This window comes from Oncorhynchus mykiss, chromosome 19, assembly GCF_013265735.2.
Source record: "Oncorhynchus mykiss isolate Arlee chromosome 19, USDA_OmykA_1.1, whole genome shotgun sequence".
Classification (NCBI taxonomy): domain Eukaryota; kingdom Metazoa; phylum Chordata; class Actinopteri; order Salmoniformes; family Salmonidae; genus Oncorhynchus; species Oncorhynchus mykiss.
Genome location: NC_048583.1, coordinates 23,561,106 through 23,588,694, shown reverse-complemented (window position 1 = coordinate 23,588,694; position 27,589 = coordinate 23,561,106). Strand labels below are relative to the sequence as shown.

The window sequence follows — 27,589 nt, the reverse complement described above, 5'->3', positions numbered from 1 at the left end:
TCAACCATGGTTACCTGCAAGGAAACACGTGCCGTCATCATTGCTTGCACAAAAAGGACTTCACATTTAGATTGCACCTAAATCAACCATTTATCGGATCATCAAGAACTTCAAGGAGAGCGGTTCAATTGTTGTGAAGAAGGCTTCAGGGCGCCCAAGAAAGTCCAGCAAGCGCCAGGACCATCTCCTAAAGTTGATTCAGCTGCAGGATAGGGGCACCACCAGGTCAGAGCTTGCCCAGGAATGGCAGCAGGCAGGTGTGAGTGCATCTGCATGCACAGTGAGGCGAAGACTTTTGGGGGATGGCCTGGTGTCAAGAAGGGCAGTAAAGAAGCCACTTCTCTCCAGGAAAAACATCAGGGACAGACTGATATTCTGCAAAAGGTTTGGGGATTGGACTGCTGAGGATTGGGGTAAAGTAATTTTCTCTGATGAATCCCCTTTCCGATTGTTTGGGGCATCCGGACAAAAGCTTGTCAGGAGAATACAAGGTGAGTTCTACCATCAGTCCTGTGTCAAGCCAACAAATCAAATCAAATCAAATTTTATTTGTCACATACACATGGTTAGCAGATGTTAATGCGAGTGTAGCGAAATGCTTGTGCTTCTAGTTCCGACAATGCAGTAATAACCAACAAGTAATCTAACTAACAATTCCAAAACTACTGTCTTGTACACAGTGTAAGGGGATAAAAAATATGTACATAAGGATATATGAATGAGTGATGGTACAGAGCAGCATAGGCAAGATACAGTAGATGGTATCGAGTACAGTATATACATATGAGATGAGTATGTAAACAAAGTGGCATAGTTAAAGTGGCTAGTGATACATGTATTACATAAGGATACAGTCGATGATATAGAGTACAGTATATACGTATGCATATGAGATGAATAATGTAGGGTAAGTAACATTATATAAGGTAGCATTGTTTAAAGTGGCTAGTGATATATTTACATCATTTCCCATCAATTCCCATTATTAAAGTGGCTGGAGTTGAGTCAGTGTCAGTGTGTTGGCAGCAGCCACTCAATGTTAGTGGTGGCTGTTTAACAGTCTGATGGCCTTGAGATAGAAGCTGTTTTTCAGTCTCTCGGTCCCAGCTTTGATGCACCTGTACTGACCTCGCCTTCTGGATGATAGCGGGGTGAACAGGCAGTGGCTCGGGTGGTTGATGTCCTTGATGATCTTTATGGCCTTCCTGTGACATCGGGTGGTGTAGGTGTCCTGGAGGGCAGGTAGTTTGCCCCCGGTGATGCGTTGTGCAGACCTCACCACCCTCTGGAGAGCCTTACGGTTGAGGGCGGAGCACTTGCCGTACCAGGCGGTGATACAGCCCGCCAGGATGCTCTCGATTGTGCATCTGTAGAAGTTTGTGAGTGCTTTTGGTGACAAGCCGAATTTCTTCAGCCTCCTGAGGTTGAAGAGGCGCTGCTGCGCCTTCTTCACAATGCTGTCTGTGTGTGTGGACCAATTCAGTTTGTCTGTGATGTGTATGCCGAGGAACTTAAAACTTGCTACCCTCTCCACTACTGTTCCATCGATGTGGATAGGGGGGTGTTCCCTCTGCTGTTTCCTGAAGTCCACAATCATCTCCTTAGTTTTGTTGACGTTGAGTGTGAGGTTATTTTCCTGACACCACACTCCGAGGGCCCTCACCTCCTCCCTGTAGGCCGTCTCGTCGTTGTTGGTAATCAAGCCTACCACTGTCGTGTCGTCCGCAAACTTGATGATTGAGTTGGAGGCGTGCGTGGCCACGCAGTCGTGGGTGAACAGGGAGTACAGGAGAGGGCTCAGAACGCACCCTTGTGGGGCCCCAGTGTTGAGGATCAGCGGGGAGGAGATGTTGTTGCCTACCCTCACCACCTGGGGGCGGCCCGTCAGGAAGTCCAGTACCCAGTTGCACAGGGCGGGGTCGAGACCCAGGGTCTCGAGCTTGATGACGAGCTTGGAGGGTACCATGGTGTTGAATGCCGAGCTGTAGTCAATGAACAGCATTCTCACATAGGTATTCCTCTTGTCCAGATGGGTTAGGGCGGTGTGCAGTGTGGTTGAGATTGCATCGTCGTTGGACCTATTTGGGCGGTAAGCAAATTGGAGTGGGTCTAGGGTGTCAGGTAGGGTGGAGGTGATATGGTCCTTGACTAGTCTCTCAAAGCACTTCATGATGACGGAAGTGAGTGCTACGGGGCGGTAGTCGTTTAGCTCAGTTACCTTAGCTTTCTTGGGAACAGGAACAATGGTGGCCCTCTTGAAGCATGTGGGAACAGCAGACTGGTATAGGGATTGATTGAATATGTCCGTAAACACACCGGCCAGCTGGTCTGCGCATGCTCTGAGGGCGCGGCTGGGGATGCCGTCTGTTCCTGCAGCCTTGCGAGGGTTAACACGTTTAAATGTCTTACTCACCTCGGCTGCAGTGAAGGAGAGACCGCATGTTTTCGTTGCAGGCCGTGTCAGTGGCACTGTATTGTCCTCAAAGCGGGCAAAAAAGTTATTTAGTCTGCCTGGGAGCAGGACATCCTGGTCCGTGACTGGGCTGGATTTCTTCCTGTAGTCCGTGATTGACTGTAGACCCTGCCACTTGTGTCTGAGCCGTTGAATTGAGATTCTACTTTGTCTCTGTACTGAGGCTTAGCTTGTTTGATAGCCTTGCGGAGGGAATAGCTGCACTGTTTGTATTCGGTCATGTTACCAGACACCTTGCCCTGATTAAAAGCAGTGGTTCGCGCTTTCAGTTTCACGCGAATGCTGCCATCAATCCACGGTTTCTGGTTAGGGAATGTTTTAATCGTTGCTATGGGAACGACATCTTCAATGCACGTTCTAATGAACTCACACACCGAATCAGCGTATTCGTCAATGTTGTTGTCTGACGCAATACGAAACATGTCCCAGTCCGCGTGGTGGAAGCAGTCTTGGAGTGTGGAGTCAGCTTGGTCGGACCAGCGTTGGACAGACCTCAGCGTGGGAGCCTCTTGTTTTAGTTTCTGTCTGTAGGCAGGGATCAACAAAATGGAGTCGTGGTCAGCTTTTCCGAAAGGGGGGCGGGGCAGGGCCTTATATGTGTCGCGGAAGTTAGAGTAACAATGATCCAAGGTCTTTCCACCCCTGGTTGCGCAATCGATATGCTGATAAAATTTAGGGTCTTGTTTTCAGATTAGCCTTGTTAAAATCCCCAGCTACAATGAATGCAGCCTCCGGATGAATGGTTTCCAGTTTGCAAAGAGTTCGTTCAGAGCCATCGATGTGTCTGCTTGGGGGGGGGGATATATACGGCTGTGATTATAATCGAAGAGAATTCTCTTGGTAGATAATGCGGTCTACATTTGATTGTGAGGAATTCTAAATCAGGTGAACAGAAGGATTTGAGTTCCTGTATGTTTCTTTCATCACACCATGTCGCGTTAGTCATAAGGCATACGCCCCCGCCCCTCTTCTTACCAGAAAGATGTTTGTTTCTGTCTGCGCGATGCGTGGAGAAACCCGTTGGCTGCACCGCTTCGGATAGAGTCTCTCCAGTGAGCCACGTTTCCGTGAAGCAAAGAACGTTACAGTCTCTGATGTCCCAGTAAAGTATCCTGAGACCATTCATGTGTGGGTTTGCTTCTCAGCCAAGGGAGTGGGCTCACTCACAATTTTTCCTAAGAACACAGCCATGAATAAAGAATGGTACAAACACATCCTGTCACAGTTTGGTGACGAACAACGCCTTTTCCAGTATGATGGAACACCTTGCCATAAGGAAAAAGTGATAACTAAGTGGCTCGAGGAACAAAACATAGATATTTTGGGTCCATGGCCAGGAAACTCCCCAGACCTTAATCCCATTGAGAACTTGTGGTCAAGCCTCAAGAGGCGGGTCGACAAACAGAAACCCACAAATTCTGACAAACTCCAAGCATTGATTATGCAAGAATGGGCTGCCATCAGTGGCACAGAAGTTAATTGACAGATTGCCAGGGCGGATTGCAGAGGTATTGAAAAAGAGGTGTCAACACTGCAAATATTGACTCTTTGCATCAACTTCATGTAATTGTCAATAAAAGCCTTTGACACTTATGAAATGCTTGTAATTATAGTAACATTATAGTAACATCTGACAAAATATCTAAAGACACTGAAGCAGCAAACTTTGTGGAAATTAATATTGTGTCATTCTCAAAACTTTTGGCTGATAGTGGCGTTGATAATGCGCTGCTCCTCATGGGGGGAGCCTGACCCGCATCTCACACCTCATGTCTAAAAGATGTGGAAAAGGGGACATAAAACTCACAATTTCAATGCATCTACAAATTCAATGTTTTACCCAATATTGTATCATATTTGATGAGTTACTGACCTGTCCATCCACAGGCTCAATGTGCTGTAGTCTCCACAACTGGATGCTCCTGCTCAAGATCACACTGGCACCGGATGTCCATGCATCAGATGGTCTGAAGGATCCATTCCTGTTGGACTGGAAAACAGAGACATTTGGTAAGTGGTAGGTATTTTTCAATGCTGTATCACCATCTTTATTTGGACAGAAAATGCATTGTTTATTATAACACAAACACACCTTGGATAATGTGATAAGTGGTCCCTCAACACCCAATCTTAAGTCATGAGAACCATACACAAACATGACAAACATACAGATATATCTACAAATCCATTATTGTATAAAGTTTTATGAGTTTACATACCTGTCATCCACAGGCTCGATCTGCTGTAGTCTGTACAACTGGACGTTTGCATTCACTGGATGACCTGAGGGATGCACTCCTGTTGGACTGGAAAACAAAGGGTCAGTGGTGGGTCTTTTTCAATGCCATATCAACATCTTTATCTTCACAGAAAATGCAAGATAAGAACAAACCCACCTTGGACAATTTGACAAGTGGTCCTTCAATCCTCATGCCTCATTGTTTGTTCTTGTTTTCCAATCAACAGTCTGGATCTTCCTCTTTTGCCATCGTGGATGAGCTACCTCTCTGGTAAATACAGGGCCATTTCTCTTTCCCACCGGAAAAGGTCAGCTACAGACCTGAGTGTTGTCTCTCGGTTTCTGGTCCGCCCATCTGAAAGTAAAAAAAAAGTTGATTACAAAAATGGGAACATCTATTTTAAAATACCGTAACCCACAGACTTGACCACAGTAATGGTAAAATAGATTGGGCTTTGGTCTATCAGCACATTTAAAATCCTGCTATGTTGATGGAACATTTCTGCTGGGATGGAGGAATTACCTGGAATGCTTAACCAGATGATCAGGACAGTCTATGGTACTATTTGCCTGACGAGGTGAAGAATTGCGATGATAAATACTACTGTACTTCCGATTTTAATTCTCAAGAGGAAACCCTCAGCTGTGAGGTCACTGAGGAGGACCAACAGTGATAGAGAGATCGTCTGAAAGTGACTGACATGTAGGGATGGAACATAAGGATTTTGGGTGCTGGCCAACAGAACACGATTTCTACATTCAGGTCCTAAATCTGTGGCATGAGATATTTGTAAAGGCAAACATTTCACAGCTGTGTCAGGCTAGTTTGGCACATAGCCTACTAGCCCATTCTGAAAAATACTAGCCTCAGGCAAGCTTAATTTCCATCCCTGCTGACATTTCTTATTGACAGCACAAGTAATTTGATTACAGATTCACTCGTGGAACAAAACCATTTCTTTGTTTTGTATGAGGAAAACATGTATGTAACTAGCCAACCAAGGTTGCTATAGCCCACCAGGCAATATTTAGCTAGCTAGTTAACATTAGCTCACCATTCGGCTAGCTCCCTAAAGACTTGTCAATAAAAAGCTCAGAACAGTCGTTATGCTAGCCTATGCTGGTTTTCTTTTTACTTGTAAGGAAGGTAACGTGAGTTGTACATGTCTACTGTCGGTGGTTATCTAGCTAATTTTAATAAGCACCTAGCTAACCCCAGATCTTTGACCAAACAGCTACAAAATAGGGCTTACCTTATCACACGGCTCCAGCGAAGCCTCTCGATTACAGAGTTCGGAAAACAATCAAATGCATGTGTGCATATCGGAGTGATGGTTACATATCCGGTACATAGCACAGAACCATCCTTGTTTCTAATCGACGGGGAGAAACAATTATAGTAATAAAGAAATGCTAAGGTACTGTAGCTAGCTACAGCTGAAGTCAGAAGTTTACATACACCATAGCCAAGTTTCTCATAATTCCTGACATTTAATCTCAGTAAAAATTCGCTGTTTTAGGTCAGTTGGGATCATCACTTTATTTTAAGTATGTGAAATGTCAGAATAATAGTAGAGAGAATGATTTATTTCAGCTTTGATTTCTTTGATCACATTCCCAGTGCGTCAGAAGATTACATATACTCAATTAGTATTTGGTAGCATTTTAAACGTCTTGGAATGGCCTAGTCAAAGCCCAGATCTCAATCCAACTGAGAATCTGTGGTATGACTTAAAGACACCTGTACACCAGCGGAACCCATCCGACTTATAGGAGCTGGAGCAGTTTTACCTTGAAGAATGGGCAAAAAACCCAGTGGCTAGATGTACCAAGCTTATAGAGACATACCCCAAGAGACATGCAGCTGTAATTGCTGAAAAAGGTGGTTGCACAAAGCATTGACTTTGGGGGGATGAATAGTAATGCACGCTAAAGTAACGTTTTTTTGTCTTATTTCTTGTTTGTTTCACAATAAAAAATATTTTTTATCTTGAAAGTGGTAGGTATGTTGTGTAAATCAAATGATACAACCCCCCCCCCCCCCCAAAAAAATGTATTTTAATTCCAGGTTGAAGGAAACAAAATAGGAAAAATGCCAAGTGGGGTGAATACTTTCACTAGGCACTGTACGTACCTATGTAAACTCAGCAAAAAAAGAAACATGCAATTTTCAGGTCCCTGTCTTTAAAAGATAATTTGTAAAAATTCAAATAACTTCATAGATCTTTATTGTAAACTGTTTCCCATGCTTGTTCAATGAACCATAAACAATTAATAAACTTAAAAAATTAATGCACCTGTGGAACGGTCGTTAGGACACTAAGAGCTAACAGATGGTAGGCAATTAAGGTCACAGTTTTGAAAACGTAGGACACTAAAGAGCCCTTTCTACTGACTCTGAAAAACACCAAAATAAAGATGCACAGGGTCCCTGAGTGAATGTCCCTTAAGCATGCTGCAGGGAGGCATGAGGACTGCAGATGTGGCCAGGGCAATAAATTGCAATGTCCGTACCGTGTGACCCCTAAGACAGTGCTACAGGGAGACAGGACGGACAGCTGATCGTCCTCACAGTGGCAGACCACGTGTAACAACACCTGCACAGGATTGGTACATCCGGACATCACACCTGCGGGACAGGTACAGGAAGGCAACAACAACTGCCCGAGTTACACCAGGAATGCACAATCCCTCCATAAGTGCTCAGACTGTCCGCAATAGGCTGAGAGAGGCTGGACTGAGGGCTGGTAGGCCTGTTGTAAGGCAGGTCCTCAGCAGACATCACTGGCAACAACGTCGCCTATGGGCACAAACCCACTGTCACTGGACCAGACAGGACTGGCAAAAAGTGCTCTTCACTGACGAGTCGCGGTTTTGTCTCACCAGGAGTGATGGTCAGATTCACGTTTATCGTAGAAGGAAAGAGCGTTACACCGAGGGCTGTACTCTGGAGCGGGATCGATTTGGAGGTGGAGGGTCCGTCATGGTCTGGGGCGTTGTGTCACAGCATCATTGGACTGAGCTTGTTGTCATTGCAGGCAATCTTAACGCTGTGCATTTAAAGGGAAGACATCCTCCTCCCTCATGTGGTACCCTTCCTGCAGGCTCATCATGACATGACCCTCCAGCATGACAATGCCACCAGCCATACTGCTCTTTCTGTGCATGATTTCCTGCCATACAGGAATGTCAGTGTTCTGCCATGGCCAGCGAAGTGCCCAGATCTCAATCCCATTGAGCACGTCGGGGACCTGTTGGATCGGAGGGTGAGGGCTAGGGCCATTCCCCACAGAAATGCCTGGGACCTCGCAGGTGCCTTGGTGGAAGAGTGGGGTAACATCTCACAGCAGAACCTGACAAATCTGGTGCAGTCCATGAGGAGGAGATGCACTGCAGTACTTAATTCAGCTGGTGGCCACACCAGATACTGACTGTTACTTTTGATTTTGACCCCCCCTCTGTTCAGGGACACATTATTTCATTTCTGTTAGTCACATCTGTGGAATTGTTCAGCTTATATCTCAGTTGTTGAATCTTATGTTCAAATTCAATAATTTACACATTAAGTTTGATGAAAATAAACGCAGTTGACAGTGAGAAGATGTTTCTTTTTTGCAGAGAATATGTATGTATGTATGTATGGATGTATGTATGTATGTATGTACAGTGCCTTGCGAAAGTATTCGGCCCCCTTGAACTTTGCGACCTATTGCCACATTTCAGGCTTCAAACATAAAGATATAAAACTGTATTTTTTTGTGAAGAATCAACAACAAGTGGGACACAATCATGAAGTGGAAAGACATTTATTGGATATTTCAAACTTTTTTAACAAATCAAAAACTGAAAAATTGGGCGTGCAAAATTATTCAGCCCCTTTACTTTCAGTGCAGCAAACTCTTTCCAGAAGTTCAGTGAGGATCTCTGAATGATCCAATGTTGACCTAAATGACTAATGATGATAAATACAATCCACCTGTGTGTAATCAAGTCTCCGTATAAATGCACCTGCACTGTGATAGTCTCAGAGGTCCGTTAAAAGCGCAGAGAGCATCATGAAGAACAAGGAACACACCAGGCAGGTCCGAGATACTGTTGTGAAGAAGTTTAAAGCCGGATTTGGATACAAAAAGATTTCCCAAGCTTTAAACATCCCAAGGAGCACTGTGCAAGCGATAATATTGAAATGGAAGGAGTATCAGACCACTGCAAATCTACCAAGACCTGGCCGTCCCTTTCAGCTCATACAAGGAGAAGACTGATCAGAGATGCAGCCAAGAGGCCCATGATCACTCTGGATGAACTGCAGAGATCTACAGCTGAGGTGGGAGACTCTGTCCATAGGACAACAATCAGTCGTATATTGCACAAATCTGGCCTTTATTGAAGAGTGGCAAGAAGAAAGCCATCCATAAAAAGTGTCGGTTAAAGTTTGCCACAAGCCACCTGGGAGACACACCAAACATGTGGAAGAAGGTGCTCTGGTCAGATGAAACCAAAATTGAACTTTTTGGCAACAATGCAAAACGTTATGTTTGGCGTAAAAGCAACACAGCTGAACACACCATCCCCACTGTCAAACATGGTGGTGGCAGCATCATGGTTTGGGCCAGCTTTTCTTCAGCAGGGACAGGGAAGATGGTTAAAATTGATGGGAAGATGGATGAAGCCAAATACAGGACCATTCTGGAAAACCTGATGGAGTCTGCAAAAGACCTGAGACTGGGACGGAGATTTGTCTTCCAACAGGGGGCTGAATAATTTTGCACGCCCAATTTTTCAGTTTTTGATTTGTTAAAAAAGTTTGCAATATCCAATAAATGTCGTTCCACTTCATGATTGTGTCCCACTTGTTGTTGATTCTTCACAAAAAAATACAGTTTTATATCTCTATGTTTGAAGCCTGAAATGTGGCAAAAGGTCGCAAAGTTCAAGGGGGCCGAATACTTTCGCAAGGCACTGTATGTATGTATGTACGTACAGTTGAAGTCAGAAGATTACGTACACTTTAGCCAAATACAATTAAACTCAGTTTTTCACAATTCCTGACATTTAATCCTAGTAAAAATCCCCTGTCTGATTTTAAGAACGTGAAATGTCAAAATAATAGTAGAGAGAATGATTTATTTCAGCTTTTATTTCTTTCATCACTTTCCCAGTAGGTCAGAAGTTTACATACACTCAATTGGTATTTGATAGCATTGCCTTTAAATTGTTTAACTTGGGTCAAACGTTTTGGGTAGCCTTCCACAAGCTTCCCACAAAAAGTTGGGTGAATTTTGGCCAATTCCTCCTGACAGAGCTGGTGTAACTGAGTCAGGTTTGTAGGCCTCCTTGCTCGCACACCCTTTTTCAGTTCTACCCACAAATGTTCTGCAGGTTTGAGGTCAGGGCTTTGTGATGGCAACTCCAATACCTTGACTTTGTTGTCGTTAAGCCATTGTCCATTTGGAAGACTCATTTGCGACCAAGCTTTAACTGCCTGACTGATGTCTTGAGATGTTGCTCTAATATATCCACATAATTTTACCACCTCATGATGCCATCTATTTTGTGAAGTGCACCAGTCCCTCCTGCAGCAAAGCACCCCCACAACACGATGCTGCCACCCCTGTGCATCACGGTTGGGATGGTGTTCTTTGGCTTGCAAGCCTCCCCCTTTTCCTCCAAACATAACAATGGTCATTATGGCCAAACAGTTCTATTTTTGTTTCATCAGACCAGAGGACATTTCTCCAAAAAGTACAATCTTTGTCCCCATGTGCACTTGCAAACTGTAGTCTGTCTTTTTTATGGCGGTTTTGCCGTGGCTTCTTACTTGCTGAGCGGCCTTTCAGATTATGTCTATATAGGAGTCATTTTACTGTTGATATAGATACTTTTGTACCGGTTTCCTCCAGCATTTCCTCAAGGTCCTTTGATGTTGTGCAGGGATTGATTTGCACTTTTTGCACCAAAGTACGTTCATCTCTAAGAGACAGAACGTGTATTTTTCCTGAGCGGTATGATGGCTGCGTGGTCCCATGGTGTTTATACTTGCGTACTATTGTTTGAACATATGAACGTGGTACATTCAGACATTTGGAAATTGCTCCCAAGGATGAACCAGACTTGTGGAGGTCTAAAAAATTAAATTCTGAGGTCTTGGCTGATTTCTTTTGATTTTCCCATGATGTCAAGCAAAGAGGCACTGAGTTTGAAGGTAGGCCTTGAAATACATCCACAGGTACACCTCCAATTGACTCAAATTATGTCAAATCAGCCTATCAGACGCTTCTAAAGCCATGAGATAATTTTCTGGAATTTTCCAAGCTCTTTAAATGCACAGTAAACTTAGTGTATGTAAAATTCTGACCCAATGGAATTGTGATACAGTGAATTATAAGTGAAATAATCTGTCTGTCAACAATTGTTGGAAACGGAACCGTTCCGTATTTCACTGAAAGAATAAACGTCTTGTTTTCGGGATGAAAGTTTCCGGATTCGACCATATTAATGACCTAAGGCTCACATTTCTGTGTGTTATTATGTTATAATTAAGTCTATGATTTGATAGAGCAGTCTGACTGAGCGATGGTAGGCACCGGCAGGCTCATAAGCATTCATTCAAACAGCACTTTCGTGCATTTTGCCAGCAGCTCTGCTGTTTATGACTTCAAGTCTATCAACTCCCGAGATTAGGCTGGTGTAACAATGTGATGTGAAATGGCTAGCGAGTTAGCGGGGTGAGCGCTAATAGCGTTTCAAACGTCACTCTCTCTGAGACTTGGAATAGTTGTTCCCCTTGCTCTGCATGGGTAACACTGCTTCGAGGGTGGCTGTTGTCGTTGTGTTCCTGGTTCGAGCCCAGGTGGGAGCGAGGAGAGGGATGGAAGTTATACTGTTACACTGGCAATACTAAAGTGCCTATAAGAACATCCAATAGTCAAAGGTATATGAAATACAAATGGTATAAAGAGAAATAGTCCTGTAATTCCTATAATAACTACAACCTTTAACTTCTTAACTGGAAATATTGAAGACTCATGTTAATCTTGATACTAACCATCCCGGATCCGGGAGCGTAATCATAGCCTCAAACGAATTAATATAACGCAGCGGACATAAATATCCCTAGAAAATATTCCTATTCATGAAAATCACAAATGAAATATATTGAGACACAGCTTAGCCTTTTGTTAATCACACTGTGATCTCAGATTTTCAAAATATACTTTACAGCCAACGCTAGACAAGCATTTGTGTAAGTTTATCATAGCCTAGCATAGCATTATGCCATGCTAGCAGCAGGCAACATTTTCACGAAAATAAGAAAAGCAACCAAATTATCATCCTCATTTACCTTTGAAGAACTTTGGATGTTTTCACTTACGAGACACCCAGTTAGATAGCAAATGTTCCTTTCTTCCAAAAATATTATTTTTGTAGGCGAAATAGCTCCGTTTGTTCTTCACGTTTGGCTGAGAAATCGACCGGAAAATGCGGTCACTACAACACCAAACTTTTTGCAAAATTAGCTCCATAATATCGACAAAAATGGCAAACGTTGTTTAGAATCAATCCTCAAGGTGTTTTTCACATATCTATTCGATTTTCACGCCCTGGTCTTAGTATTCTGTGTTTTCTTTATTATTTTGGTTAGGCCAGGGTGTGACATGGGTTTATTATGTGGTGTGTTTTGTCTTGGGGTTTTTCGTAGGTTTTGGAATTGTGGCTTAGTGGGGTTTTCTAGCATAGTCTATGGCTGTCTGGAGTGGTTCTCAATCAGAGGCAGGTGTTTATCGTTGTCTCTGATTGGGAACCATATTTAGGCAGCCATATTCTTTGAGTGTTTCGTGGGTGATTGTTCCTGTCTCTGTGTTTGTTTTGCACCAGTATAGGCTGTTAGGTTTTCGTGTTACGTTTATTGTTTTGTATTTGTTCATGTTTATGAAAAAAAATGAAATACCGCCCCCAGAGTTTCAAGAGGTTAAAAGGAACCACCAGCTTTTATATGTTCTCATGTTCTGAGCAAGGAACTTTAACGTTAGCTTTCTTACATGGCACATATTGCACTTTTACTTTCTTCTCCAACACTTTGTTTTTGCATTATTTAAACCAAATTGAACGTTTCATTATTTATTTGAGACTAAATTGATTTTATTGATGTACTATATTAAGTTAAAATAAGTGTTCATTCAGTATTGTTGTAATTGTCATTATTACAAATACATTTTAAAAAATCAGCCGATTTAATCGGTATCAGCTTTTTTTTGTCCTCCAATAATCGATATAGGAGTTGAAAAATCATAATCGGTCGAACTCTAGTACAGACGTTGCAATTTATTGCCCTGACCACATCTGCAGTCCTCATGCCTCCTGGGCATCTTTCTTTTGGTGATTTCCAGAGTCAGTAGAAAGGCCTCTTTAGTGTCCTAAGTTTTCATAACTGTGTCTTAACTTCTTGGTGACAGGGGGGCAGTATTGAGTAGCTTGGATGAATAAGGTACCCAGAGTAAACTACCTGCTACTCTGTCCCAGATGCTAATATATGCATATTATTAGTAATTGTATTATGCAATATTAGTATTGGATAGAAAACACTGATGTCTGTGAGTATAACAGAACTCATATGGCAGGTGAAAACCTGAGACAAATCCAACCAGGAAGTGGGAAATCTGAGGTTTGTAGTTTCATTTAAGTGATTGCCTATCCAATATGCTGTGTCTGAGGCCAGATTGCACTTCCCAAGGCTTCCAGCAGATGTCAACAGTCTTTAGAAAATTGTTTGAGGCTTCTATTGTGGAAGAGTGTCGAATAAGAGCTGTTTCAACAAGTGGACTAGGCTGAGGCCAATCAGTTGTTTACTGCACCTTCACGTGGGCGCGCCGTTCCTTCTTTATCCTCTGTAATGAATACGCTATTGTCCAGTTGGAATATTATTGAAGATTTATTATAAAAAGACCCTAAGTATTAATTGTAAACATCGTTTGACATGTTTCTACAAACTGTAATGGAACTCTTGACTTTTCGTCTTGTGCCTTTGGAATAGTGAACTAAACGCGCAAACATAACGGAGGTATTTGTACATAAATAAGGACGTAAACGAACAAAACAAACATTTCTTGTGGAAGTGGGAGTCCTGGGAGTGCATTCCGACGAAGATCCGCAAAGGTAAGTGAAGATTTATAATGCTATTTATGACTTTTGTTGACTCCACAATTTGGCGGGTAACTGTATGGCTTGCTAATGTGGCTGAATGCAGTTCTCAGATTATTGAATATTGTGCTTTTGCAGTAAAGCTTTTTTGAAATCTGACATAGTGGTTGCATTAAGAACAAGGTTATCTTTAATTCTATGTAAAACATGTATTTTTCATTAAAGTTTATGATGAGTATTTCTGTTATTTGATGTGGCTCTGCAATTTCTCCGGATGTTTTGGAGGCATTTCTGAACATGGCGCCAATGTACATTGAGATTTTTGGATATAAATATGAACTTGATCGAACAAAATATACATGTATTGTGTAATATTCAGTCCTGGGAGTGTCATCTGATGAAGATCGTCAAAGGTTAGCGATTCATTTTATCTATGTTTCTGCTTTTTGTGACAACTCTCCTTGGTTAGAAAATGGCTGAATGCTTTCTGTGACTAGTTGCTGACCTAACGTAATGATATGTTCTGCTTTCGCCGAAAGGCCTTTTTTGAAATCGGACACTGTGGTTGGATTAACGAGAAGTGTATCTTTAAAATGGTGTAAAATACTATGGTTGAGGAATTTTAATTATGAGATTTCTGTTATTTTGAATTTGGCGTCCTGTAATTTCACTGGCTGTTGGCGAGGTGGGACGCTAGCGTCCTGAACGATCCCAGAGAGGTTAACAACCGTTCCACTGGTGCATGTTCATGAATTGTTTATGGTTTAAACACTGGAAACAGTGTTTAAACCCTTTACATTGAAGATCTGTGAAGTTATTTGGATTTTTACTAATTATCTTTGAAAGACAGGGTCCTGTAAAAGGGACGTTTCTTTTTTTGTTGAGTTTACATAGACTTGAAATCACTGGCCACTTTAATAAATGGAACACTAGTCACATCTCATTTGTATATACAGTATTCTATTGTATCTTAGTCTAGACCGCTCTGACATTGCTTGTCCATGTATTTATATATTCTTAATTCAATTCCTTTACTTAGATTTATGTTTAGATTTATGTGTATTGTTGAGAAATGTATAGACTGCACTGTTTGAGCTAGAAACACAAGCATTTCACTACACCCGCAATAACATCTGCTAAACACGTGTGTGACCAACAGAATTTGATTTGATCTGATGTGTGCCTCAATAGTGGTACCCTTTGATCTTATCCTCCTCTTAATCTATACTGACAAAACTGGACAGGTGAAAGCTAACACATATCCACCATATTTCTTTCACCTATCATATTCTTTCAAATCAGTGTAGATGAAATGGAGGATATAACTGAGAAGCCACTTCAAACTGAAATGTACCCAATAGTTTCATATCGAAGTATCACAGACATTGAGCAGAGGAACTCACCCAGTCTTGAGGTCCATGATGCGAAGGCAGTTCGTGGAATCAAGGCCCACTCGACCATTCCGCACCACACTGCACAGCATTGGGTGCAGCACAGGGGAGATGCTGTTCAGTGCAGGCTCAGGGGGCATGTTGTTCATCTTTCACACCCAAGTTCTCTGGAAACAGCCAAAGAAAGACAGAAAAAGGGCATGACATCACTAAAGCAGTGACGTTAGACCGACTATTCTATTCACAATGCATTGATAGCTACAAGACGGATATTACTGAGAGAATGCTCTTGACTTAACAGTCAAGAGTGTAACAGTTTGACATTTCGCTAGCTAGCCTATTATTTCTGCAAGTTATATATTGATTCATGAGTTAACATTACTGAGTTTTTGACAGACACATTTCCAACACTAGCAATATGAGAAACATAGCTAGCAACTAGAATAGCTACACTTGTCTTACTGTCTTGGAAATCCGAAAATGTTCACAGCTAATTTTTCATGTTTTGGGGGTCCTTTTCGGACCTCAAAGTGCATAGCTAGTCTTGCTTTTTCCGATCTACAAAAGGTTTACTTTCATCGTGCAAATATTCTCCTTGTTGTGTTATAATTTTAGAGAATAGAGATGCTTTTGAGTTGTTTGTATTCAAAACAAATATACCATTGTGCTGCCATCCTGTTAGAAGGTAACAGATTATTTTATTACAATGGTTAAATTGGATTTTCATTGTGTTCAATGGTGTTATTTGCCCCCTAGTGGAGCTTTCTGGTACTTAGAAAGACTACGCAAACAGGAAGTAGAGAATTTGTTCTGCACGCATAGAATCAGCTACAAACAACGCTACGGTGCAGGTCTTTCAATGTAGTTGTTTCTTGTCAAGCTTCAACCTTGGAAAATATTTGTTTGAATGTTCGATTCAAGCATTTAGCTAATGATGATAATCTTGTTATTGATAGAGTTGCTTACATATCAATGTTGGTTGGTTGCATTTACTCACACAAATTGCAATGCCTTTCATGTATGTCGTTAGCTGTATTACTTTGCTCGTGCGTCATGCAAACGAATTGTAAAATATACAATACTAGTTTTGTTACTGTTTCTATTGTAATATGCTTTGTTATTCTACATAGATGGTTGTACATTTATTAGAGTAATGAAAGGAGTTAGCCAATTACCATATGAGTAACAATTAGCTATATGGTTTGGCATCATTGCCAGATGCATGGTACCTTAGCACGTGTTTTGTATTTATGCAACTTCAAATGTATAATGTACAGCTACAGTATGTCGGTGTGAATTGAATACTAAAGTATATTCATTTCTGTATTTTGCAGTTTCACAACATAAACGTTTTCAATATATTCATTCAAGAAAAGTCACGCCTTGGGAGTTTTATTGAAGACTTAGTTGTTAGCTATCTGTCTAGTTTTGCATGGGAACGCAATTCAAGGGCAGAATAGCCATTATACTTAATTTTTTTAAATATGTAGCCAGGCAGTTAGCTTAAGGTGACCAGATTTCTGAAATTAAAACCGGGGACATTTCCAGTTCGGCGGGCAATATATAATTAAAATAGCCAATGCTATTAAAATAAAATAGGGGGACAATTACAGTTTCATGTATTTAGTCTAACAGGCACACTGTGATAGACAGAGAAAACAACTATATTACAGAAACACTACAGACAAGACAGAACTGTCAGATCTGAACAGCCATTCAGTGGTCCTGCTAGTCTGGATAGAATAAGAGCAGAAGAGAACATGAGCAAAATTGAAAAAACAGACAACAATCTATGTGAAATACTTAACAACATAGTAAAAAAATAAGACGATGATGAGATTATATTATGTAGTTAGCACTTATACCAACCTAATCTGTTTATTTCTCAGAAGAATGCATCTTATTCCAGATTACTCTGTCTTTGGCCAGCTTCTCCATGAACTCCTGGCAGGGGAGGTTGAAGTTTGTCTTCACAATAAGCATGGCCTTGATGGTAGGAACAGTGAACTTATTTCTTGCTGCTGTCCATATATCATTCATTTGGGAGAACACTCTCTCGACTGGTGCATTACTTCCAGGTAAGCACATGACAACGGATGCTAATCTAGCCAGGTTAGTGTGTGGGATGTCATTCTCTTTGAAGTGGGTAACCACCGTGCTCCATCTCTGACTAAGAGGTGTCTCCGATGTGGATCTCTTCACACTGAGGTTGCTTTTTAAAAGGAGACAATGTAAATATTTTATCTGTGTGCTTTCCCCAATGCCTGCAAGTAGTTCACAGCCGTAGTGAAGAATGATTGGGATGTTTTGAGAAAGCTCTCTTTAGACATTGCACCATTTCCCTCTAGCTCTCTCAGAAGTACTCTGACCAAAACTGGAGTGAAGTTGTCATCACGTCTTGCAGTCAATTTTGCCTCAATGTTTCTCAGAATTGTAGCTGACTCCACAGCACAGCAGTCCTGGCCTTCAAGCATCTTGATCGTGTCACTGAATACGGTCATGTTTCCATGGACAAAGACCAGCCAAAGTTCAGTCAGTGGATCTTCAAACATTGTTCGCAGGACAACAGGGCATTTGTCTTCAGAAAGAAAAAAGGATTTCAATGGCACATACCTTTCCAGCACTCTTTCTAGAGCAGAGAGCATGGACAGTCAGCGAACATTTGCTGTGTCCTAAAATGTTATGGTACTCCTGGCCAACAAACTCACAAAAGCTCTTCAATCTTTCTACTCTGACGGTGAAAATATGAAAATATCTTTGTGAGGAGGTACTCAACATCAAGGTAAATCATATCCAAAGCTGTTCTGGCTGCTGTGGGCAGGACAACCTAAGCCAATCAACTCGTGCTGCAGAGCATTTTTTACTTTGGTATGGACATTGACCCTCCCCAGCCTATTCAGTCCTCCAAAGTTGGTATTTGTGTTGTCGGCAGAGAATGCTACGACTTTGTTTTCTAGGTTATATTTTTGGATGACCACCAGGACCTCAGCTGCAATCTCCTCTGCTGTTTCTCCTTTCAATTCAACAAAATCAAGCAGTTTTGTTTCCACAGATGTGTTGCCACCATATATCTGACAATATCTGACTACTATTGGCAGCAGCTTTACATGTCCATGATTGGACGCATCAATGGCAAGGAACACAAATTCAACCTGGTCTAGGTCCTGTGTTACCAAAGTAGTTGCCCATGGTGCTAACACGTTACTCACTGTGGCATCACATTTTGTCCTAGCACATGTAAACTTCGGCTCATAAAGCTTTCGAGTCAGTTGTGCCGAGGGCATAGCAACACGTGCAATCAGAGAGGCTTTATGCTTTTTTGTCTGCTGATGTTCTACCACTGCCGTTCTTCCCCTGCTGCCAATTGAAAAAGAGGAATTACAAAGGGTGCAGTTAACCATTCTATCGTCTTGACCTTAGCGCATAAATGGAAAAACATATCTAAACATATATCTTTATCTTTCCTCTATCTCTTTCACTTTTCTTCCTATCCAGTCTTCCTCCTCTCCACTCTCTAACAGAAAACATTATGCTAATGTTTTCCATGTAAATTTCTAAATATATTTTCACACTACTTACAATGCCAAACCATTAAAATTGTAATCTACAAATATAATCACATAATTGTGCATTAATTTAATATATCATATTTTCAAAATAGCCCGTCCACTGCATGTTTACATATTAACGTTTTTTAACCTAGCTACCATGACAGTAGCTAGCTAACCTAGCTAGATAATGTAGTCGACATAGCTAATGTTAGCTAGCATAACCTATTTAAAACCTTATAAAGGTTTCTCAAACGAGTGTAACTTACCTGGCTTGAAAAGACGTTTGTGGCGATGTTGTGGCTTAACTTGACACTTGACAGCTTCTGGCCAAGTTTTCCAAAGCAGTTTTCTCTAAAACTATCACGAGCAAGTAATTAGTAGAAGAAGAAGAGTGAATGAAGCTGCTATAGTGAGCAGCCCCCTCTGCTGGCCTAAACAAGCACAATGCGATTGAGACGTCAACAGGTAGACTCTGCTGCCAGGTCTTTCTTGCCACGTAAAATATTATTTCACTTTGCAGTCTGTCAACAAATAAATAAAAAAATTAAAGAGGAATAGTCACATGAAAACATATAAACTATTTACATTGCCAGGAATCCTAAACAAACAAATCATATTCATTAATAATACAAGTTTTAATTGCCTTTCTGTTTTTCATTTTAGTTAGTGGTGCCATATTTTTTAAATTCATTTATAAAGTGAAATAAGTTAGGTTTTGAATTAGACCATTTGCATTTGTGAATATGAAATGTACCTAATATTATTAGCAGTTGAATTAAATATATAACACCCATACCACTGCTGGCTTGCTTCTGAAGCTAAGCAGGGTTGGTCCTGGTCAGTCCTTGGATAGGAGACCAGATGCTGCTGTAAGTGGTGTTGGAGGGCCAGTAGGAGGCACTCTTTCCTCTGGTCTAAAAAAAAATAGCCCAATACTCCGGAGCACAGACAGAACAATGAGACCGGGGTATCGACAAGTGCATGTGTATGAAAATGCGAGTCAGCTTATTGGGCAGATCTGTTGCCATTCAAGACAGTTTTGTTGATTGGGCTGCACGACTTGACGATTAGCAGTGCACCGGTGTTGTATTGACATGCCTGCTGACCAGAGACCTGACCGTCATACCCAGTAGGTAGCTTCCTACGGCTAATATTGAAAACCATCTAAATGTCACCTTGATACATGTACATACAGTCTACTCAATGGGGAGGGCATAAATGGCAACACTGGGACACAGTGCCCTTTGCTCCCAGCAAAGGCTTGGGAGGTTGACTGTACAATACATTACCAAAAGTATGTGGACACCTGCAACTCCAAAATCATAGGCATTAAAATGGAGTTGGACCCTCTTTAGCTTCTATAACACCCTCCACTCTTCTGGGAAGGCTTTCCACTAGATGTAGGAACATTGCTGCCATTCAGCCAAAACAGCATTAGTGAGGTCGGGGACTGATGTTGGGCGGTTAGTCCTGGCTCGCAGTCTGCGTTCCAATTCATCCCAAAGGTGTGGGGATGACGTCAGGGCTCTGTGCAGGCCAGTCAAGTTCTTCCACACCTATCTCGACAAAACATTTCTGTATGGACCTCGCTTTGTGCACAGGGGCATTGTCCTGCTGAAAAGGAAAGGGCCATCCCCAAACTGTTGTCACAAAGTTGGAAGCACATATTCATCTAGAATGTCATTGTATGCTGTAGTGTTAAGATGTCCCTTTATTGGAACTAAAGGGCCTAGCCCGACCCATGAAAAATAGCCCCAGACCATTATTGCTTTACAGTTGGCACTATGCAGTCAGGCAGGTAGCGTTCTCCTGGCATCCACCAAACCTATCTTTGTCCTTTAGACTGCCAGATGGTGAAGCATGATTCATCACTCCAGAGAACGTGTTTCCACTGATCCAGAGTCCAATGGCGGCGAGCTTTACACCATTCCAGTTGATGCTTGGCATTGCGCATGGTGATCTTAGGCTTGTGAGCGGCTGCTCGGCCATGGAAACCCAGTTTGGAACTCGGTAGTGAGTGTTGCAACTGAGGATAAATGATTTTCACACACTACGTGCTTCAGCACTTGCTGGTCCTGTTCTGTAAGCTTGTGTAGCCTACCACTTTGCGGCTGAGCCATTGTTGTTCCTAGAAGTTTCCACTTCATAATAACAGCACTTACAGTTGACGGGTTAGCATCATCATCATCATCATTTGATGAACTGACCTGCTGGAAAAGAGGCGTCCTATGATGGTGCCACATTGAAAGTCACGGAGCTCTGCAATAAGGTCATTCTACTGCCAATGTTTGTGGAGATTGCATAGCTGACATAGCAGAATCCACACATTTGAAGGGGTGTCCTAACAATATTAGTGTATTAGGGTGATAGTCACAGTAGGCACACACATGCAACTCATGAAGCAACAGTACACCCATCATCAGTACCTATAATCCAAAAACTAATGGTCAGTTTTATAACTGAAAATGTACAATAATTTGTGAAAACTAGTGATATATATGACTCAGAGTCATCTTCTGGCTTCAAAGTCAAAACCCTTGCGGTTTGGTAGCTTTATGTAATATAGTTGTGTGGTAAAGCTTCAGGTGCACCAGATGCATCAAACTATTTTGTTCATGCTGCACTTAAACCTCGATCACACCAACATTGTCATTGCATATTGGTACACCAGAAGTACATACATTTCCAATGGAATGCTGCGTTTGCGTTGCAGACAGTGCATTCTGTGTGGTACATACATTGGATTTAGTTGGATTTATCGAACTGTATGCATCAAACGGTATGCGCAAACGGCTTGACAAAAATGGTAGCAGAAGGTGAATGTTGAACTTTTGTTGCATACATATCCAGATGATGCTGCTTACCATTTAGTGCATTAACGCTGTCAGTGTGATCTAGGTTTGTGATCTAGGCATAGGCTACAGTGCGTTCTGTGTACCATATGCTTTACCTTGCAGAGTCCAAACTGATAATAACTATTGTGCAAATGTGTCTTCAATGGCACTGGGAAAAATCATCATTACTACACAGAACTGTTCTGTAAGTAATTTAGCATGCCATCATGCAGGGCAAGCTAGTGATTTGAAATGGGAACAACCAGTTCAATGTATTGATGGTGGACATATGGTGTTAGAAAAAAAACAGCTCAATAAAAACCGTCTAATCTATAGCAGAGTGCTAGGGGTGTGCTGACATTGCCATAATCATATTCATAATCGTATCTGTAAATTGAAAGTCAGATCTGGTGATACTCATGTTCGGGGAAAAAAAACTAAAGTGTTTTATTATGCCTAAATACATGTTGGCAAAATGTCTAGTCTGAATGCATTTTACCACTTAACCTTTTTTTCCCTCTACCCTTGCCCTACTTTTTAGATATTATGCACATTGATATATTGATAGCAAAGGTCCTTGCCATGTGATTTATCATAGTAGCAGGCAGCAGTAATCTAAATGATCAGACCGAAAACATGCAAGGAAAAGTGATCAGGTGAAATTATGAAGCAAGTGGATGGAGTGGACAGCTTCACTCTATCCAATCAGAGCAGCAGGATCAATGTGCAGCCAGCCCTTCTTTTAATATAGACAGGCAAGCTAGCAAGTTGAGTTATTTAGACCACGCACATGACTGACTCAGACATTACCTTATGGTTTAGAAACTCAGTGACTGACACAAGAAACATGCTTGCTGGCACCTAAAAAAAAGCTTTATTTCCGATCATGGATAATTACAAAAAAATACTCAGATCATAATAGTATTCAGAAAATTGCCCATATCTGTTACGATACTCGTTTTGTCCGACAACTCAGCACACCCCACACCCTTTTTCCACACACCACTACTTTTCTTTCCACACTCCAGTCGCCATTTTGAGCTGCAGCTTCCCCCTCTCATATCACAAGCCCAATAACAAGACAGTGGGCCTCAAGGGACCAAGGTTCCAGTTGGGAAGCACGTCTTTCCATGTACCCAGAGGAAACAGGTGGTACTACAGTTTAAATGACAATGAGCAAATAATTAATATCATGTATTTCACGTATATTCTTGTTTATCATTTTTCGAATTACCTAAAGTTGAAGTATACATACACTTAGGTTAGAGTCATTAAAACTCGTTTTTCAACCACACCACACATTTCTTGTTTTGGAAAGTCGGTTAGGACATCTACTTTGTGCATGACATAAGTAATTTTTCCAACAATTGTTTACAGACAGATTATTTCACTGTATCTAAATTCCAGTGGGTCAGAAGTTTACATACACTAAGTTGACTGTGCCTTTAAGCAGCTTGGAAAATTCCAGAAAATGTCAGCTCAGGGATTTGCTCTTGCAACTTTTACAGTTACTAGTCCAACATTCTAACCACTAGGCTACCTGCCGCCCCACATTATTTGAGTCAATTGGAGGTGTACCCGTGGATGTGTTTCAAGGCCTAACTTCAAACTCATTGCCTCTTTGCTTGACATCATGGGAAAATCTAAGGAAATAGGCCAAGACCTCCCCAAAAAATTGTAGACCTCCACAAGTCTGGTTCATCCTTGGGAGCAATTTCCAAATGCCTGAAGGTACCACGTTCATCTGTACAAACAATAATACGCAAGTATTAACACCATGGGACCACACAGCCATCATACGGCAGGTAGCCTAGTGGTTAGAGTGTTGGAAAAGTAAAGGTTGCAAGATCAAATCCCTGAGCTGACAAGATAAAAGTATGTCGTTATGCCCCTGAACAAGGCAGTTAACTCACTGTTCTTAGGCTGTCATTGAAAATAAGAATTTGTTCTTAACTGACCTGCCTAGTTAAATAAAGGTAAAATAAAATACCACTGTCATGATGTTGGCCTGGGGGTAGGTTTATGACAGTCATAAATACTTCTTTCCCCCTTTTTCTTCTCATTACCCTACTGATGCTACATTTGCAAAACCCTTGGTTAACATAGATTCTGGGAACATCAGAAGGTGGTGGGAAATGAACTATATTCTGGTAATCCGACCAATGCGGTGGTACTTAATGAATATGATGTCAGTTCGGTTGTCATCTGAGACATTCTCACCAATGATAAGATGACATAAACTCTAAAAATTATTTCTAAGGCCCTCTGAGCAGATATTATTTTGGCCATGCTGATTGATTGTGTTAAGGAGACCCACATGCAAAGCTATTTATTTGTTGTGTCCCTCCCCCAATTTGCACCTGGCTAGGGTAGAGTGTGGGGAAAATGCATTGTAAAAAATCTGCATCAAAATAATGTATTGTAATAGCATTGTGCAAGTTCCCGCAAGACATTGTGTAGTTTCACACACTACAAAGGGTAAAGAGTGTGAGAAAAGCGAGAGACAGGCAGACAGGCAGGGAGACAGACAGGTTATTGGTGCTATGTTGAAACAGCAGGCCTAGGGAGGAGGCACACAGCAAACATTTTTGTTAAATTTTTGGGGGTTTTCACCTACACACACACACTTTTCCACACTTTTCCACACTTTTATTACCCTCAGGTCCAGTGGACACGAACACCACATGTAGTATAAATGTGTAGGGGTGTACAGTGTGAAAGGTGAAAATGTGTTATTTTACATGTTTTTCACAGAAAATGAGTAAAGGCCAATGAGTCTCAGGTTGAAAAGTTATCGATTGTATCATTTTTTTTTTGTTGTAAACATTGAAAATTGGTCCCACAGACCTGAGCACCACACATGGGTTAAAACTCAAAAGGTCAAATAGGGGGTGCTTATATTTGTCCTGTTTCACAAGTGTGTAGCCCGTACAAGTGTGTGTGACGAAATGGAAATTAGTTTTTTGCATATCTCACTCCCCCTGAGACACCCTAGTACAATGGGGTCACGTCATGGGATCAGCCATTATTTGAGCAATTAGGGTTAAGTGTCTCGCTCATTGCCAGATCAACATTTTTTTTTTGTACCTAGTCACCTTGTGGTTACTGGCCCAATGCTCTAACCACTAGGTTATCTAATAGTGGCTACCGGCCACCTTTTTTCTCAGTGCTTATGAAAGTATGGAACATTTGAACACTTGCAGCCATTATTTTGCTGATAACCCCAATAAACATAGTGTTTATCTTACTGGAATTGCAAGAAACAAACCTCTCATTTGAGAGAAGTCCCACAATTGAGTCTTTCCTTATGAGCTTGGCTTGCACCACAAGATGTTTTTAAATGATTATATCTCATGCGGGAATTATCTTAATTTGGTGTTCCTGGAATGGCTGTGAGTCTCTCTCACACACGCAAACACACACACATACACACAGTAAAAGGTTCAATTATATTTTAATAAGAATAGTTTTTAAAACCAGCACTGAAGTTTTTGTGTTTGGCATGTGTGAATGAGAAGGTTATAAGCTTAAAACGCAAATAGCCACAACAGGTAGAACCTATTGCTCAAGTCAAACAAATACTGTAGAGAAGTATAGACTATTATTTACCACCTTGCTGCAGGTCAATGGGTGCAAAAACAGAGTTATTGAGGCAAATTGTTTCCTGGTTTTGATTTCACAACTCCCTCAGCTGCATCTGCCTCCCACTTAATCACTCACATCAAAAATAGCAGGAGATTAGGAGCGAGCCAGCTATGTGAGTTGGTTTGGCATTTCTCGTCTTGTGGCGGATGATGACTTACTGACAAGTCATTCGAACAGACGCTTAACCATTTCATTGAGACTTTGGCAAGAGATTTAAGATCATGACTTAGTAAAATGCCACTGAAAGTGTCACTGAAAGTGATTCCATCTGGCTGATATAGGTTATTCTGTGCCCTGTATCATACTATAGCATAGTGTAATTTGGGGATTTAATTGATAGTGTAGTTTTTGTATTCAATTCACTAAAACTGGATATGGGTACTACCCTTGCCCCAATATCCAGACTTTTTTTTACAGTATGTCTGGATCATCAGTGTTTTTCCTTCTCATAAAACACTGAAATAAAATGAGTGTACTGTTGGATAAATACAAAAGTGTTTGAAAATATCCAGTAAATGTTAAGCAATATTGTTTTCCAATTAAGTTTTTTACTAGGCCTGCTTCTCATTATGAGCCTTTTCATATGTGTATCCTTTTTCATTGTTTCAATATTTTTGTCTGAAGATCAAGTTTATTTTTGTGCAAATAAATATGGTAATAAATAGATTGAATGTACCTGGCATAATTTCCAAAAGTTCCTCTAATCAAATAAAATAGACAGAAACAGTACTGACCTAGTTACTGGCAGTCTGGCAGCGCCTGAAACTTCAGTACTTGTTGTGGTGCAGCGGTCTAAGGCACTGCATCTCAGTGCTAGAGGCGTCACTACAGATGCCCTTGTTCAAATCCAGGCTGTATCATAACCGGCCGTGATTTGGAGTCCCATAGGGCAGTGCTCAATTGGCCCAGCATTGTCCGGGATTGGACGGTGTAGGCCATCATTGTAAATAGGGGTTTGTTCTTAACTGACTTGCCTATTTAAATACAAATATTGCTCAGTGTTTCCTGTTCTTTTGTCTGAGGAAGACTGTTTGTTTCGTCAAGGATGCAAGGCCTCGGGTCCTTGCCAGTGTTTTGACCTGCCTGCTGATAGTGTGCAAGAGCGTGGTGGCACCGCACACAACGAAAGTCACAAACTGTGCCCGTTAGAGCAAGCTCTCTCCAGAGCCTCACCAACATAGCTGTTAGAATGTGTGATGTGGAGGTTAGGATTTTTGACCACCATAACGTTTGTCTACTTAGTCATTAACGCCTGGGTGGGAGGTTACCCTGGCAGGCATGCACGCACACACACACACACACTATGGAATGTTGTTCTCCATATATAGTCCTACTTGTACAGGTGGTCCAGTGCAAAATGGTAACCCCCCCCCTACTCCAGTCCCTCTACAGCTCCCTCCGGTCAGGGTGTGTGCCGGTATATTGGTCCAACAAGTATTTTGACTGCCTTCCTGACATTTTGACAGATTTATGGCAAATCCCCTCCTACCTTTTTGATACTTCTCTCCTGTCTGGAAAAATACTGCCATATGGATGTTTAACTCTTCATCCCTCTCTGCCAAAACACTGCTCTGACGGAAATAGAATTGTGTAACATCTGAACATTCTGAACTACAGTGAGCTCAAAAGTATTTGGACAGTGAGTGGTGAGAGTTTCTGGGTAAGTCTCTAAGATCTTTTCACACCTGGATTGTGCAACATTTGTCCATTTATTATTTACAAAATTCTTCAAGCTCTGTCAAATTGGTTGTTGATCATTGCTAGTCAACCAGTAAATTTAAGTCAAAACTGTAACTCGGCCACTCAGGAACATTACTGTCTTCTTGGTAAGCAGCTCCAATGTGTTTTAGGTTATTGTCCTGCTGAAAGGTGAATTAATCTTCCAGTGTCTGATGGAAAGCAGATTGAGGATTTTTCCTGTGCTTTGCTCCATTCGGTGTATCTCTTTTATCTGGAAAAACTCCCCAGTCCTTAATGATTACTAGCATACCCATAACACGATGCAGCCACCACTATGCTTAAAATTATGAAGAGTGGTACTCAGTAATGTGTTGTATTGGATTTGCCCCAAACACACTACTTTGTATTCCGGAGAAAAAAAAAAGAATTCCTATGACACATTTTTTGCAGTATCCTTGCTTAGGATGCAGGTTTTGGAATGTTTGTATTCTGTACAAGCTTCCTTCTTCTTTTCACGTTGTCAATTAGTTACTACAATGCTGTTGATCTATCCTCAGTTTTCTCCTATCACAGCCATTAAACTCTTTAACTGTTTTAAACTCCCCATTGGCCTCATGGTGAACTCTCTGAGCAGTTTC

At 41.5% G+C, this 27,589-nt stretch overlaps 1 protein-coding gene across 1 annotated transcript in view; it reads left to right on the top strand.

The window, feature by feature from the left end:
- Window positions 1-21,595: 21,595 nt before the first annotated feature.
- The window catches only part of LOC110498671 (BRISC and BRCA1-A complex member 2), a 142,861-nt gene continuing 136,867 nt past the window's right edge, over window positions 21,596-27,589 (top strand). Inside the window, exon 1 of the mRNA XM_036955491.1 lies at window positions 21,596-21,608. Coding sequence (XP_036811386.1) covers window positions 21,596-21,608 — 13 coding nt within the window. The remainder of the gene's footprint in view (window positions 21,609-27,589) is intronic.